Raw genomic sequence first — 14,203 nt, 5'->3', positions numbered from 1 at the left:
TGAATAAAGGTACTGAAATGAACAAATTATATGGTATTTGGACCGAAAAACAGTGTCATTACAGACACTCAATTATACATGGGCAGTGCTGTGTGGACGTTGCGAGTAAAAAGCTTTAAATAGGACCTACTACATTTAAGTTACTAGGCAACAGCGGGTTACCATTCAGAATCCAGATATCATGTGATGTCACGATGTCAATGCTCGTGATGGGTTACGTCCTAACTGACATTTTCCATCCAGCCGGCAGTGTGATTACATGTATTTTGGGACCATGCCAGGAATTGGTTTTTTCGGGAAAGACCGTCACAGACAAAGCAAGGAAATTAGCTCATTCTCTGTTACCCATACCCACAAACTGGCAATCGATGAGAACATGTTTGTGATGGCCTGTACTTCCTCACCTCAGAACCATTTAATATTGTTTCCCTTGTTTTGGAACAGTGCGGAAATTTTTTGGTGGGATTTTCCTGTAAAGGCACATCTACAGGGGCATTACAGACTGAAATCCCTGAAACTTATATGTTTCGGGTTGTTGACTTATACTATGCAAAGGTCTGGTTGAAAGGAAACTAACGTAAATTTGTCTTACTGTTCCCGAGGAAAAAAACCCCAAAACCCTTCTTTGTTGCATCAGACGTGGCGGACATTTTGTGGCATATGCGTATTTTTCAGCCGTGTCCGTATGGTACGCATTATGTGTGTCACATAAATACACACAGCAGCAATACACATTTGTTGTTTCTCACACATCTGCAGAATGCAATGCACTGTGCAACAGGATTAACAACTAGCACTATTAACAACAACTCAATTTTTGAGTGTCAACATTTTTACCCCAAAAATTTGTTCTCCCATGGTTCTCGCAAGAATAACTCCAAAATGCCCAGTTTTTAAAGGATGTTTGTGTGGACCTTTATATCCTAATTTTAAATGCTCTTTCCAATTAAACATCATTTTATTTAAAACTTGTTGTAGCCTAATTTGGCACATTCCTGGAGTATGACATACATGTAGTGTCCCTTTAATAGTAATTAGAGATATTGATTTATCATTGATAATTAATCAGACTTTTTAATAAATATATTTTGACCCTAAGAGCGAGTACTCCTACAAATTCATTTATTTTTATCAAAAGAATATCACAACACAATGCCAATATTGGGCCATTTTGTTTCATAATTGATGGTCAGAGTCTATACTCTACCGGTACATAAAACAATAAACTACAGATTTCATATGTTTTTTAATTGATGTAAACATTTTTTTTCTGGGCTGAACGAGGAATGTCACTACATGTAGAGTGTCATTTGACACAACCCTTTAAAGTTTTCGATACGTGGACTTCCCCGGCCTGGCTTGGTGGGTATTGTGATATCCTGTTTGTTCAAGCTACATGTAGAGTACATACATGTACATGTGTACATTGTACATGTTATAATGTATGCGTACCACATTGGTGTATCGAGGTAAAGCACAACTAACTGGATTACATGTATCTGTAAAATTTCCCTGGGAAAACTTACAGACATATTACATCACACTGGTATGTGAAAGTGATATATCTGTTTGTGTTCAAAATATTTTGAATGAATGTATTTGCTATGATAGCAAGCAGGATATGTTTTATTGAATGATAATAGTTGGCAACTTTTAATCTTGAATTCTCATGTAAAGTGCTGTTATGCATACATGTATTTCTTACATGTTTATGTATGCTTCCGAAATATTCACACTGAACCTTGATTTTGCAGTTAACTAACAACATCTCATGTAGTAAAAGTGTTCCAGCTTGTGTACATACATAATTTAAATTAGGCCCTATTATGTGAATGAAGGAAGTTAGAGAATATGGGAAGTACATGTTCATGTATTCCACATGTCAAGGTTACATGTACCGTACATTGTACAGTACATCAAAAGATAGCACCAATGATTTGAGTCATCTAAACCTTGACTAATGCCCAAGTAATGGAGGAAAATAAAGTCAATGTTCTGTTTTTCCTATAGGTCAACCAGTAGTTTGCACAAAAATTTTTTTACCAGACTTTTTCTTTCATGATACTATAACTTCAGTGATTTCACAACCGAATGATCAATTTCTGTACTGGGGGTACATTTGTAGGCAACCTTCTCTTTGATTGAATTGTTCAGTGTACCCGGTATATTATTTCCCATGGAGGAAATGAAGCTTGAAGCAAGTGCAGTGGGTTTTTCTTTCGAGGGACTTTTTGTGAGTGGGAAGTTTTCAGGCATATTTACCCAGCATGTATGCCTTCATTGTGTCTAGTGGGTGCCAGAGATTTTGAAATCCATTGTGTGCGGACAATGGCCCTCATGATGAGGTAGTGTGGTTGAGTTCACCAATTAATGTGTGGTTGGCCCTGTGAACACTCATACCCAGGTGAATACCTACATACATGTATAAGGCTTGTTAAAGTATGAGTACACTTGCATTGTTGCATGTACTGTATAATGTTCACAATGTAGTGGTTTCTTCCTTGTTGAACAACACGGTAAGTCTATCCTAAAAATTGTTGATTACTATTAACCGAATTTTAAGGATGTGACTTTGTAAACGTTTAGCAGACAATTTAGGAACCGTTTAAACGTTATGTACGGTATGCAGACCGGCGTGATTGACATGATAAATCTACAATGGTTGTTTTTAATTAATAACGGGCACTCTTTGAAAAAGTAAAACTTAACTACGTGCACCCGAGTGCAATCAAATACTGAGGTGCTTCTATGGTTTTGTAAATTAAATAGATTTGAAAACATTGTTAAATTTTATGTGTGTTATGTATACGTGTTTGACTCAAACAAACAAAAAAATATTGCGCGAACCTAGGTCCCTTTTAGTAAATTTCAGGTTTGGTTTAAAAGTTTTAGAAAATTTGTAAACAGATTTTTTTTTAAACTTGTGTCAATGTTTAAATGTGTATATATGTAATATCCTTACCTAATTTCAAATCTACATATGTATGTGTAAAAATGCAGGGTTTCAAGTTTAAACTAGTCGTGGTCCAAGGCTGGACTTGGGTAACTTTGATAATAGTAAGCGCAGTCAAGCCGCTATGGAACTAGAGGGTCAACACGATGAACCAATTCTGAACAAACTTCCTGCAATTTTAGCTATTAGCATGAGGCATGCTGGGGTCGGGTTGCCAAAGTTCCAAAGACTGTATGGGATTCAATATTGTGTTGATACTGCCACAGCGGCCTGAAGACGATTGTACATTGTCTCACTTTTCGGGCTTTAGAACAATGTGTTCCTGTTCTCATTTTGCAATAATGAGGCCAAGGTTTTTCTTTGTCTTGTCCACTTTCCCAGGAAGGTGTTATGTAATCTATCTACTAGCCTTCCTGTCCAAAAAAACCACCCCAGAATGCGATACAAGTGTGCGCAGTATTTACATGTAAGTTGCTTTGCCTGTGCTATTTAGCCTATTCAATGTGTATTTCCACCTCAAAGATTTTTCAGTTTGTATGCTTTATTTAAACAGAAAAAGCAACTTGTTTTCAACAAGTTTGTATGCTTTATTTAAACAGAAAAAGCAACTTGTTTTCAACAAGTTTGTATGCTTTATTTAAACAGAAAAAGCAACTTGTTTTCAACAACACTCTAAATAAAAAAATTAATTTGGGTTGCTTTTCAAGCCGTTACAACGTGGGCTGATTTTTGTGTGTGTTATGCCTCTTTCAAATGTGAATGACTTTTGTATTGTTGGGAAAAAAAGCAGTTTAAAAACAAAATCTATTTTTGGGGGTTTGAAACTCAAAAATAGTATGGGGAGAACTACAAATTTACATGTACATGTAGACTTCCTAAACTACATGTACATGTAAGTATTGTATAGGCCTAATGCAAAAGGAATGTTTAATGAAAAGTAAAATAGAATGCCTTTTATTTGACCCTTTTGTTGATTTAGAAAGATATCATATCTTTCGGTTGTCTTTCGGTCTAGTTTATATTTTTTTCTACTCATAAAATGAAAGTGAAAAGCTTTTATTCACAAAATGTAGTAAATATCAGACTAAAACATATTAGGTGTTTCTAACATTCCACCCAAGTGTGTTAGTAGCATTATGAAAAATTCACTGCCGCAAAAAAAAGTTCCCGCCTTTTTTATTGTTATATTCACACTACTTAATACGAGTGCCATGTTACTTTTTCAGATTCACAATGGGGAAGTGACCTTGAGTTGAACTTTAAAAATTATTTGGACCGATTTCCTGTTCCGTGCAAAAAAATAGACAAAAGTGCAATGTGAATCACATGACCAAGACTCAATTGTGAATATCACAGGGTTTAGGTGTAATTGTTATGTACACAGGAAATCACATCCGGACGTTTTAGTCATGTATCCGAAAATAATTTACTATGAAAACATGAACATATGTGACCTGTTCTGTCAAAATCAGACTTTTCTGGGCATAAGGTCAAAAATGAGATTTTTGCATATTTTTGTTAAAATATGTTCTGTTTCCTTTTAATAGGTGGTTTTATTTTTGAAACCGGTCATTCCTGGGCAAAGTTATGCTATTTTGAAGTTCATTGTGTCGAAAAGTAGAAAACGGAGAAAATGGCCACAAACGTTACAAAGCAGTATTTTCTTTAACTGATATACCTTAACAAATCATCAAAAATACTATATTTGGAGTTCAAAATAAGGGTTTCAAACTTTTATAGTATATTTTAGACATGTTCAGGATTACAAATATGCAAAAATTAGAAAATCGAAAAAAAATCACCCCACAGCATTTTTTGGCCCTATCTCAATTTCAACCTCTGCCCAGAAGCGTCTGCTTTTGACAGAACAGGTCACATTTAGTCTGGCATGATTTTTTTTTTGTAACTTAGTTTTACTGAATGTTGCACTAGGGGTTGAAGTGATTTCAAAGAAAGTATTTTATAAAATTTTACTAAAGACTAAAATCTTGGATATTTTGAACAGATTGACTTAACTTTACTAAATTGATTATTAAGATGCTTCCCATGGTTTTGAATTGTCAAGTTATAAAAACATAATTGCAACTCAAGAAAGCCTTGCAACATTTGCAAGATAGAAGTCCATACCGTACTATCAACTGAACTATCCGACCCTACACGTTGTTGGTCAACTAGTCTCCCAAGCAGTCACATAGTGTCTGTTTGACTCTCTCAAAATTCCATTGGAACTTGCCTTACAAAAGTACGTGTCATGTGCCAATAGATTTCAAAAGATTTTGGGGAACCCCCAGATTTGTAATGGTCTTGACTTGGGTGTGGTGTCACACCAGTGCAGTGGTACAGGTTTGTACATGTACAGTAGTGTATGTGTGCACTGAACCAGGTATATATGCCGTGGTGTAGTGTTTAGAAATTGCACGTACATGTACACACCAATGCTGTACATGACAATGCACTTCTTCGTCTGTTTATGATCAACTTTCATTATGGCGGAAGATTATTAAATAACGTGCACAGAAACAAGGTGCGTATTCAGATTTACAATACAAAACTGTGCTAAGCACAAAAAAGTCAGGCTTATAAAAGCAGGTTACCAGCCAAAACTCCATGTGATTGCTCGTAATTGGTATTCAACTGTTGTTTGCTTAGCATGAAAACCATGTGTTTTGGCGGTAACCTGCTTTTACAAGCCAGACTTTTTTGTGCTAAGCATTTTTTTGTGCTTAGCAGTGCCGTGAAATTGGGCCCCAGATCTACAATGAACCAGATTTCATTCTTGTCCTCTTTTTTTTTCTTTGCCAAATGTAGCCTAAGATAATGGAGTAGCCTCCAAGCTCCTCCCCGTGACCCTGCCCCACCCACCATCGTCAAGCAATCAGCCTTACTCCTCTCTGCATCACCGTCTCATCCATGGATCCTCCTCACTGGCAGTCTGGTTCCGGAGACTCCCTTAGGTCGGTGGTGTCTGCATCCAGCTTGCCTATGATGGACGAGGATAATAACTACATGCAGTGTCTGTCGCAGCAACAATTGGAAAATATCAGTGAGTGTTTCAGATTTTACCGTTTGCCTTCTCATGAGTGCTTTCTGGTACTTGTAGTGATTCTACAATTGGGTCATATTTGTAGGGTACACTGTTTGACGGTCTTTGTTTAATCTGACATTCATGAGTTTGTAAAGTCTGAATGCTGCACTCCTTCTTGCCTTCTTTCTGCAAGAGTGATTATGTACCGCAAACAACCTACCCAACAAGTAAGAATAGGTTCAAGTAATTTTTAATGATGCTTACAATAGCAAAATTACAAAGGGCTTGTACCAAGGTAACAGGACAAATGTCACACTTTTTAGACCCTAAAGTTATAGAATAACCCAATTATTTGTTACACGATTCTTTTTATAACTAAGTGATGGAGTTTACATCAGGGAGACGTAACCTTGAAATTGGGTTTGGCCCTCACAATTTCCCGAAACATAATTTTACTGAATTTTCAATGAAAAGCAACACTCAACATTATTTTTTTCCTGTAGGGGGCCTATATTTATGGCTTTGGTTGAATTTTGTGTCGGAATTTGTAAAATTTAAACTTGACTTTTTGTCTTCTTTTTTTTTTAGCATGCATGGAGTTGTTAGAGTGTGTCAGTCCAGGTTGCTATTAAAAGTAAATTTATATGAAACAGCATGACAAAATGAGTACCAAGTTGCAAGAACTATAATATTTTTTTAGTAACGAGTCCTTAAACAAATCATGCAAAATAGAACTCAGTACAAATTGTAAGTGTGTCAAGAAATGTCAGACATGAGAATCTTCCTGTTTAAACAGGAATTCCTGTTTTTTGTTGCCCAAATTTCCGTGTTTTTGATTGTTTTGAACCAGTTTTGGGGCTTTTTTTGCCTGATTTCAGATCTTGTTCCCTGTTTTTGCACAAGTTTCCTGGGTTTTTTTTATTGAAATTCATTCTCATGCCTGAATGTGCATCCATATACAACATCCTGTCAAACTGAATATGAAACACATTAAAACAACCTTTCTAAAATATTTTCCACCAAAATTGTAGGCGTGACAGACATCCTCAAGGAAAACTACGAGCACAACGGCTTCCTCTACAAACGGGCGCAAGAGAAAGTGACCGACCAGCTCACGGAACTCATCAGCCCGTCCCTGCTGTCCAAATGGCAGCTCCGCTACGTCATCCTGTACAACGAGTTTGTGTTGTACTACAAGAACGAGAAGTGTGCCCGACCCAAGGGCGTGTTTTCACTCAGGGGATACAACAGGTGAGCGGCCATCTTGGATTTGATTGAACAGTACAGGGCCCTATTTCATGACTCTGGTTACAGTTAGCAAAGAATCCCCGCTTACTGTAACAGAATTTTTTTTCACAAGTATGGTTAGCATTGTTCACAGGTAATCGAGGAATTTTAGCTGATGCATACACGTACAACATGTAAGTAATGATATATATATACAGGGTTAGCAACAGAATTGTTTCGCTAGCGCGGTTACCACAGAATGATGATAGTAAGCTCAGAATTCTGTGGTTAGCAGAGCCATGGAATCGGGCACGGGTCCCAATCAATTACGATTACGCCAGAAAGTAAGAATTTTCTCTTGAAAGCGTACTTGCTAAGTGCCATGCCTAACAGTATAACTTTAAAGTGACTTTGCAGTCAAATTGTGGTGATGGTGTTCCATAGGCAGAGCATTCCTTTAACGTGTTTGTCAACTTCGCGACAAAGTAACCCCGTGAGTCACTCCAATCCAAGCTCAACAAATCTCACGCTGGGGTTAACGGTAATTGATCAAGTCTTACATCTTCAAAACATGCCCTGCTTAGAAAAGGCTCATGTTCCTTTCACTCTGGGTGAATCATCTACAGCTACGTCAGTAAACCTCTTAAAGAAAGTGCAGACACCACCTATGGACTCGGAAGAAGTAACCTCTCAGGAGTCGCAAAGGGAGAGTTTGGATAAGACCATTGGGAGGAACTTTCAAACGCATTGCCGATGGCACCCGACACTCACGTGCAGACGTTATTGGTCGTACACATTCAAATTAACCCTCCTATGCAAATATACATTCTATGCCACGTTGTTCTGTGAGTCAAAATCAAACAGGTGGCTGTTTTCAACAGTTATGAGCCCCCAGCCTGCATAAAGCAGATTGACTGGCTGTGACTGTTTATAAATGTAACTTGATACAGCTGTGCTTTGACTGTGGGTGGTCGATAAGCCAGCTGTGTCTACCACTGGCCTACTTTTGTCTGTTGACTGAATTTGACTAGTCACAGTACTTGCTTGAAATATGATCTGACTGTTGGAGAGGATTGATTTTGTTGACTGTCTGTGACTGTTCAAACAGCAGGAGGGTTAATCGTGCCTATTTTGCGCCATACATACATAAACAAGGGCTTGGACATCAAGCCCTCTCTTGTGAGTGGTCATCAAGGGTCATGTGCTGTTCATGAATGCACTCCACAAGAATTGTGAATTTCTTGCGGCACAATAACTACTAATTAAGTTCGCCCTATCACAATTGATAATGCTGCAACCACAAAATCAACCCAAACATAAAAGCTTATTTCTCCTAAAATAGAAAAACCAGTTTTGTTCCACTAAATTTAAAACACAATTTGAAAATTTGGCCGGAGAAAAAATATCAGATTTGTTGAAGGCCATCTTTAAACCTTACTCCTGAGGCCTCCAATTTTCATATGATTTTTCACACACCCAAAGGAGTTAGGGTTAAACTTTGGTCACTGAAAGTGTTTGAAATATAAGCTAAGCAACTCAGGTCTGCCTGCAGAAATGTTTGTGTTTTGACACAGTTGACAAGACCCATGTGGATGTGTTTTCAGGGCACAGTTCCCTCTGCGGGAACCGCACGCTGGTATCTGGGGGATACAGTGATCAAAAACTTCCTGCAAGAAAATTGAGTTGTTATGGGATTATTGAGCAAGCCATCAGGCCGGCCGGCCGGTGACTTGCCCCTGACCGGCTGGCCGTTGAAGTTGACAGCAACTTGGAGTTGTGCAAATATAGAAAACAGGGATTGTTTTTGATTTAACACAAACAACAAACAGCTGTTGCCGCTCTAGCATTAAAAAAAAAATGGAGTTTGTTTAGATTTCCAATTGAAAAAGTACTGATCTTTCAACATGCTGTAAATTGCTGTAATTTAACCCTAACCCTTGGGTATATATATTAGAAAGTATCCTGAATCCGCCAAAATCCATCAATTTTGCAATGCAAAAAAAAAGTTGGTGGCCAGCGAGTCCATCAGAATCCACCAGTTAGCCGGGAGTAAATCTGTTGAGATCCCGAATCCATCAAAGTCCCCCAACTGCTCAATATGGAGGTATCCTGAATCCATCAAAATCCTGCAGTACCACTAGGCTTTATGTCCTGAACCCATCAATCCCCCAACTTTTTCAATATGGAGGTATCCTGCATCCGCCGAAATCCCCCGCAACAGGGGTGTGGATTTTGACGGATTCAGGTACGTTAGGGTTAAATTGTAATGCTATAAATTGTAATGCCTGGTTTTATTTTTAAAACAAATCTGGGAAAAAACAAAAACTATTGTGGTTTCCCAGCAAGTCTGGTCAGAAAAATAAAATCCAACTAGTAGTGTTGTACCTGTCAGATATTTGACACACCCTGAAGTCACCTATTTTCTTCCTTCAAATTTTTACGTCAACTTGCATGCTGTACTGATACATGTACAATGTACACATAGATTTATGAACCACAGACATTAGCAAAGCTACTAAATTACATGTTCCACATAATTACATCTGATATACATGTATGTACCGTTAAAGGAAGCAGTGTGCTTACAGTACATTTATGTTTCCGCATTATGATGTACTTGGTTATGATAAACAACACATAATAACTACAAATGCGGGTGTGGTTGATTTAATTTGTCAGTGTTGTCAGGCAGGTGGTTGGGTTCCACACCAGTATATTTATTAGCGGACTTCAGTCAGCAGTCAACAGCTGTCAGTGTCAGTCATTAAAATCCAGCATTTAGGTTGGCTGATGCCGTTTTAAAGAAACTACATATGATTAACCCTAACTCCCTAAACTACTGAGTTTTACTAAGTACCAAGTCCGCCAAAATCCATCACTGACCCTGCTTCACATAACGCTTCAGGACCAGTGGTGGATTTTTGATGAACTTGAAACTCACAGCTTGCCTACAAAAAAAACCCAAATGGGGGGATGGATTTTGATGGAGTTGGGAAGGTGAGGGTTAATAAAAAAAAAAGTGTAAAATTTGCAAGCTTGATTACTTTTTCCTCATGCTACAAAAAAAAAAAATTGGATTGCTGTAGCACGTACATTGATGGTACATGTATACATTAGGGTTTACTCTATACTCAGCCCTCTCTGAAACGCTTCACACAAAAAAAGAAACAATAAAAGCCGGATATTGAACTCCCCTCAGTTCTAATTAATGAATTCCGATGGACAACGTCAAACAAAGTCTAAAAAGGGGAGGAACTGTTTCAATGATCCCCTCAGGAAGGGAAACGTCATTTAAGCCTGCCAAATGTTCAGGTCAGACCACTCTTAATTGAATTAGTAACCTCAGTCCGTGCTGGCTGCCCAAGTTCAAGATGCGTTCATCCTGTAGTTATTAATTGATTCCTGTTGATTTGCGCACAATGCCAGTGTGCCGGGGCTGTGTGCCCCACCCAAAACTTCACCGCAGAACACTGGGTAGGTGGGGAGGGAAGGAGGGGGGGGGGGAAGGAATGGACACGGCAATTGTTTTGTTCACTGTCTTGGAGCTACGATTCTGTTTAAAAAAAAAAGGAAATATTTATGTTTTGGTCCAACTTGTGCTGCATACATGTCCATGGACAAGTTCACAGAGTTGTCTATAATGTGAATATTCATTGCTGTAAATGTATAATGAATATATCTAAATCAGATATGACAAGTACTATTTCAAATAATCATCAAACATGAAAATATGGTTACAAAAAGTTTGCAGAAGGTAAATGAAGGATTCTTTTGTATATGCACATGTTGTTTGAAGCATTCATAACAAAGTGGGTCTAACACAGCTCTTTTTTATTTAACTAATGTCATAGCACTCAGTCCTCTTGAAAGTCATGAAGACTAAATAATTTGTTACTTTACTCATTTTTATGAGATTCACTATGTCTTGGTTTATAGTACGTGTCTTTGTGAATATCAATTCAAAATAAAGAGAAACAATTGACAAAATAGCATACATGTAGAGGCAAAAATAAACAAGTCAGGAAAACAATAAAAGCGAACACATTTTTGTACTCAAATAATGTCATCTTTTGGAAGATTAATGCAGTTATTTATTTTAAGATAAATAACATTCCAACAATCTTACAAATGTTTTTCACTGTCTTCTTGTCACTATTTTTTTTTAAGAGTTCTCAGAGCAGAGGATATGACGTCAGCCAATCAGCAGTGGGCATTCAAAATCATCGGCATGAGATCAGACGACAGAACGTGGTACTTTGGGGCTGCATCCGAACGTGAAATGAAGGTAAGGCTCCTAAGGTCAGATCAACGCCCTCTTCACACTAGAGCCTCTCAACCCGGGTTGAACTCAACCCTGGGCGAACCCAGTGCCGCCCCGGGTTGAGTTTTTTTTATTTTTCAACCCGGAGTTCAACCCCGCATCATTTCACACTTGTTTCATGCAAACCAAGCTTATTTTGCTCGGTTACCATTGTTTTTTTTGTTTTTTAACCCTGGCAAGAATTTCAGCCTAGGTTGAAAATCTTAACCCTGGTCTTGAGCAGGATTGGGTTCAACCCGGGGTTAAATCAGCCACAGGGTTGACGCAGGGTTGACGCAGGGTTGACGAAGGACGAGGTGTGAAACGATACATGTTTTCAACCCTGCGTCAACCCTGAGATTTGTCTAGTGTGAAAAGGCCTTAACATTAACTGACCCCCCCCCAAAAAAAAATCATCTTTCAGGTCGAAGATACATGTAAGTCAATTCATACAAGTCATGCAGTTGAAACAACTGACGAAGACATTCCGTTGTCATTGTTCACCCCGTGGTTATTTTGACACGACGTAATTTTGATTTGACTCGCGAGTGACTCGCTCACAAATCTGACTTCTTCAGACCTTAAACTGTTCTTGATAACAAAATCTAGTCATCCATTTTGGGAACATTTTTGAGGAACAGTCCCAGGGCGAATTCTTGTTACGTGTATGTGGGTATTCATATGTCGATTGACTAGTTTTGCTATATCTTTTATAACATACAAACATGAAACTGTTTTGGAAGGTGACTTTGGGTACTTGAAATGTGTCGAGGGTAGTGTTATGTGCCTTTTTCTAATTAATCTGCTTTTTAGTGGTTTCATAAATTCTTAACATGTTGTAAAAGTATTGGAATGGTCATTTGTGGTCATGTGAGAGTGCACTGTGTATTGAACATGCAATACGGTAAACATGTTGCATACCGATACACTTGTTAATGTGTAACGCACTACTGCAGTACGGATTGGTTTTCATTTTCTGTTTTACAGTCCAAAGTCCATCTGTACTACAGATACAGTACTTGGAATTGAATTGAGGGAAAACACTCTTTATTTCCTTATTGCACAAGTCTCAACTGTAAATGGGAAGGGCCCTTAAAGGGAATATAAATCATATGCTTTTGCTGTAATTTTCAGAAATGGATGGAATTGGGGGGTTGGAAATATATAGCAAATATAGTTACACTGTACCCGTTCATAACTGTGTAATCGATTGCAAACAAGTGCGATGGTCAATTGGGGCCAGTATTTGAAAAAAAGCCAGTTTTTTCCAACGCTGGTCGGCCGACCAGCGTTGGAAATTGATACAAAAATACCACTTTTCTTGAAAATGACAGTATACCAGGTGCCATGATTTTACAGGATGCTTTACACTGTCATTCACTAACAGTCCAGCAAGGTATTTCAAAATGATTTGGTAGTTTTATTTTTTGATGTTTGCAAATGTTGTATTTTCCCTTTAAAGTGAATGCACATGCCTTTTATGGGAAGCTAGCCCCTTATTTTGGGGACCTCCTCATTTTGGGGGCCCCCACAAGTTTGTTTACGAGCAGCGCATGTAAACTTGATGACAGTGAAAACTGAAGTTGTTTGAACATGTACATGTGTATTTTGCAACAGCACTTTTATTTATGTACATCCTATGCAAATGGTTCATATTACTCCATGAAGTTTGCAACTGTGCATATATACAATAATTTTTTTGTACATTGTATGCGGTTGTGGCACTTCAACAGACTAGCCTTTAATAGCAAGAAGTATACATGTAGTTTCACTTGAAACTATGTATACATTTGCAAACTTCTATATTGCCAAATATGCAGGTTGATTTAATTTAAACAATGTTCTGTAATGGTTTAATTTTCTGGTGCAGAAGCTGTGAAAGGATTAGAACTTAGTAGTTATAATCCTGGGTTTTTGTTATGAATGGTCAGATTTATTGTGATGAGGAATAGGAAAGTTGTTTCTTCTTGGAGACCGAGACCATTTTTGATTGAAAACATCAATTGCATCCACTTTTGTACATGTACATGTATGTACAGATGTACATATAGCAACAGTTTATGTGTGTATGCAGCCTTTGCACAAACAATGTGTGCAGTCTAGACGTGGGAAATCACATGACGCTTTGATCTCTGTTTGGTTCAGAACACATTCACAATACCATTGTTGGGTACCGGCCTACAGGTGTGCGTTCATAATAGGAAGCCGTTTTTTTTTTTAGGGAAGCTGAAATAACCATGTACATGTACATAACATGTACACGCTGTGGGGTCACAACTAATGTACACTTTATTCAGTTAGCAAATTTGTCGTCATAATGCAGAGATTTCCTATCCGGAAATACAGAGTAGAATTTCTTGTACATGTATGTACACGCCTCATCATATACCGGTGACTTACAAAAAATGTACGAAGGATATGTATCCATATTGGTATATTAATTGCTGTCGATACATGTAAATGCAAAGTCTCTTGTAAAAAAAAAATCCAGTGTAAATAAACTAGAATGCATGTATATATGCATACATGTAAAATGGACATAATTTGAAGGTGGAATATGATACAAAGACAAAAGCAAAAGTTTTGCAGAAGTGTTCGGGGGTATTAAATACAAAACTGCATGTAGGGTTTGCACAAGGGTAGTGCTGATAAGCTTGAAGTCTTCTGAATCCAAAAAGTTGGGAAAAAATGAGGAAAG

General features: G+C 37.8%; 1 protein-coding gene across 3 annotated transcripts in view; it reads left to right on the top strand.

The window, feature by feature from the left end:
- LOC119739915 (SH3 domain-binding protein 2-like) overlaps positions 1-14,203 on the top strand; it is a 29,947-nt gene that overhangs the window by 2,948 nt on the left and 12,796 nt on the right. For all 3 annotated transcript variants that reach the window (XM_038215051.1, XM_038215052.1, XM_038215050.1), the window contains exons 2-4: positions 5,762-5,996; positions 7,010-7,229; positions 11,373-11,490. In XM_038215051.1, the coding sequence (XP_038070979.1) occupies positions 5,864-5,996; positions 7,010-7,229; positions 11,373-11,490 (471 nt within the window). In that variant the 5' untranslated portion in view covers positions 5,762-5,863. The remainder of the gene's footprint in view (positions 1-5,761; positions 5,997-7,009; positions 7,230-11,372; positions 11,491-14,203) is intronic.

Source organism: Patiria miniata, unplaced genomic scaffold, assembly GCF_015706575.1.
Source record: "Patiria miniata isolate m_02_andy unplaced genomic scaffold, ASM1570657v1 HiC_scaffold_4, whole genome shotgun sequence".
Lineage (NCBI taxonomy): Eukaryota > Metazoa > Echinodermata > Asteroidea > Valvatida > Asterinidae > Patiria > Patiria miniata.
The sequence above is the reverse complement of the archived record's forward strand: the minus strand, read 5'-3'. Positions and strand labels throughout refer to the sequence as shown.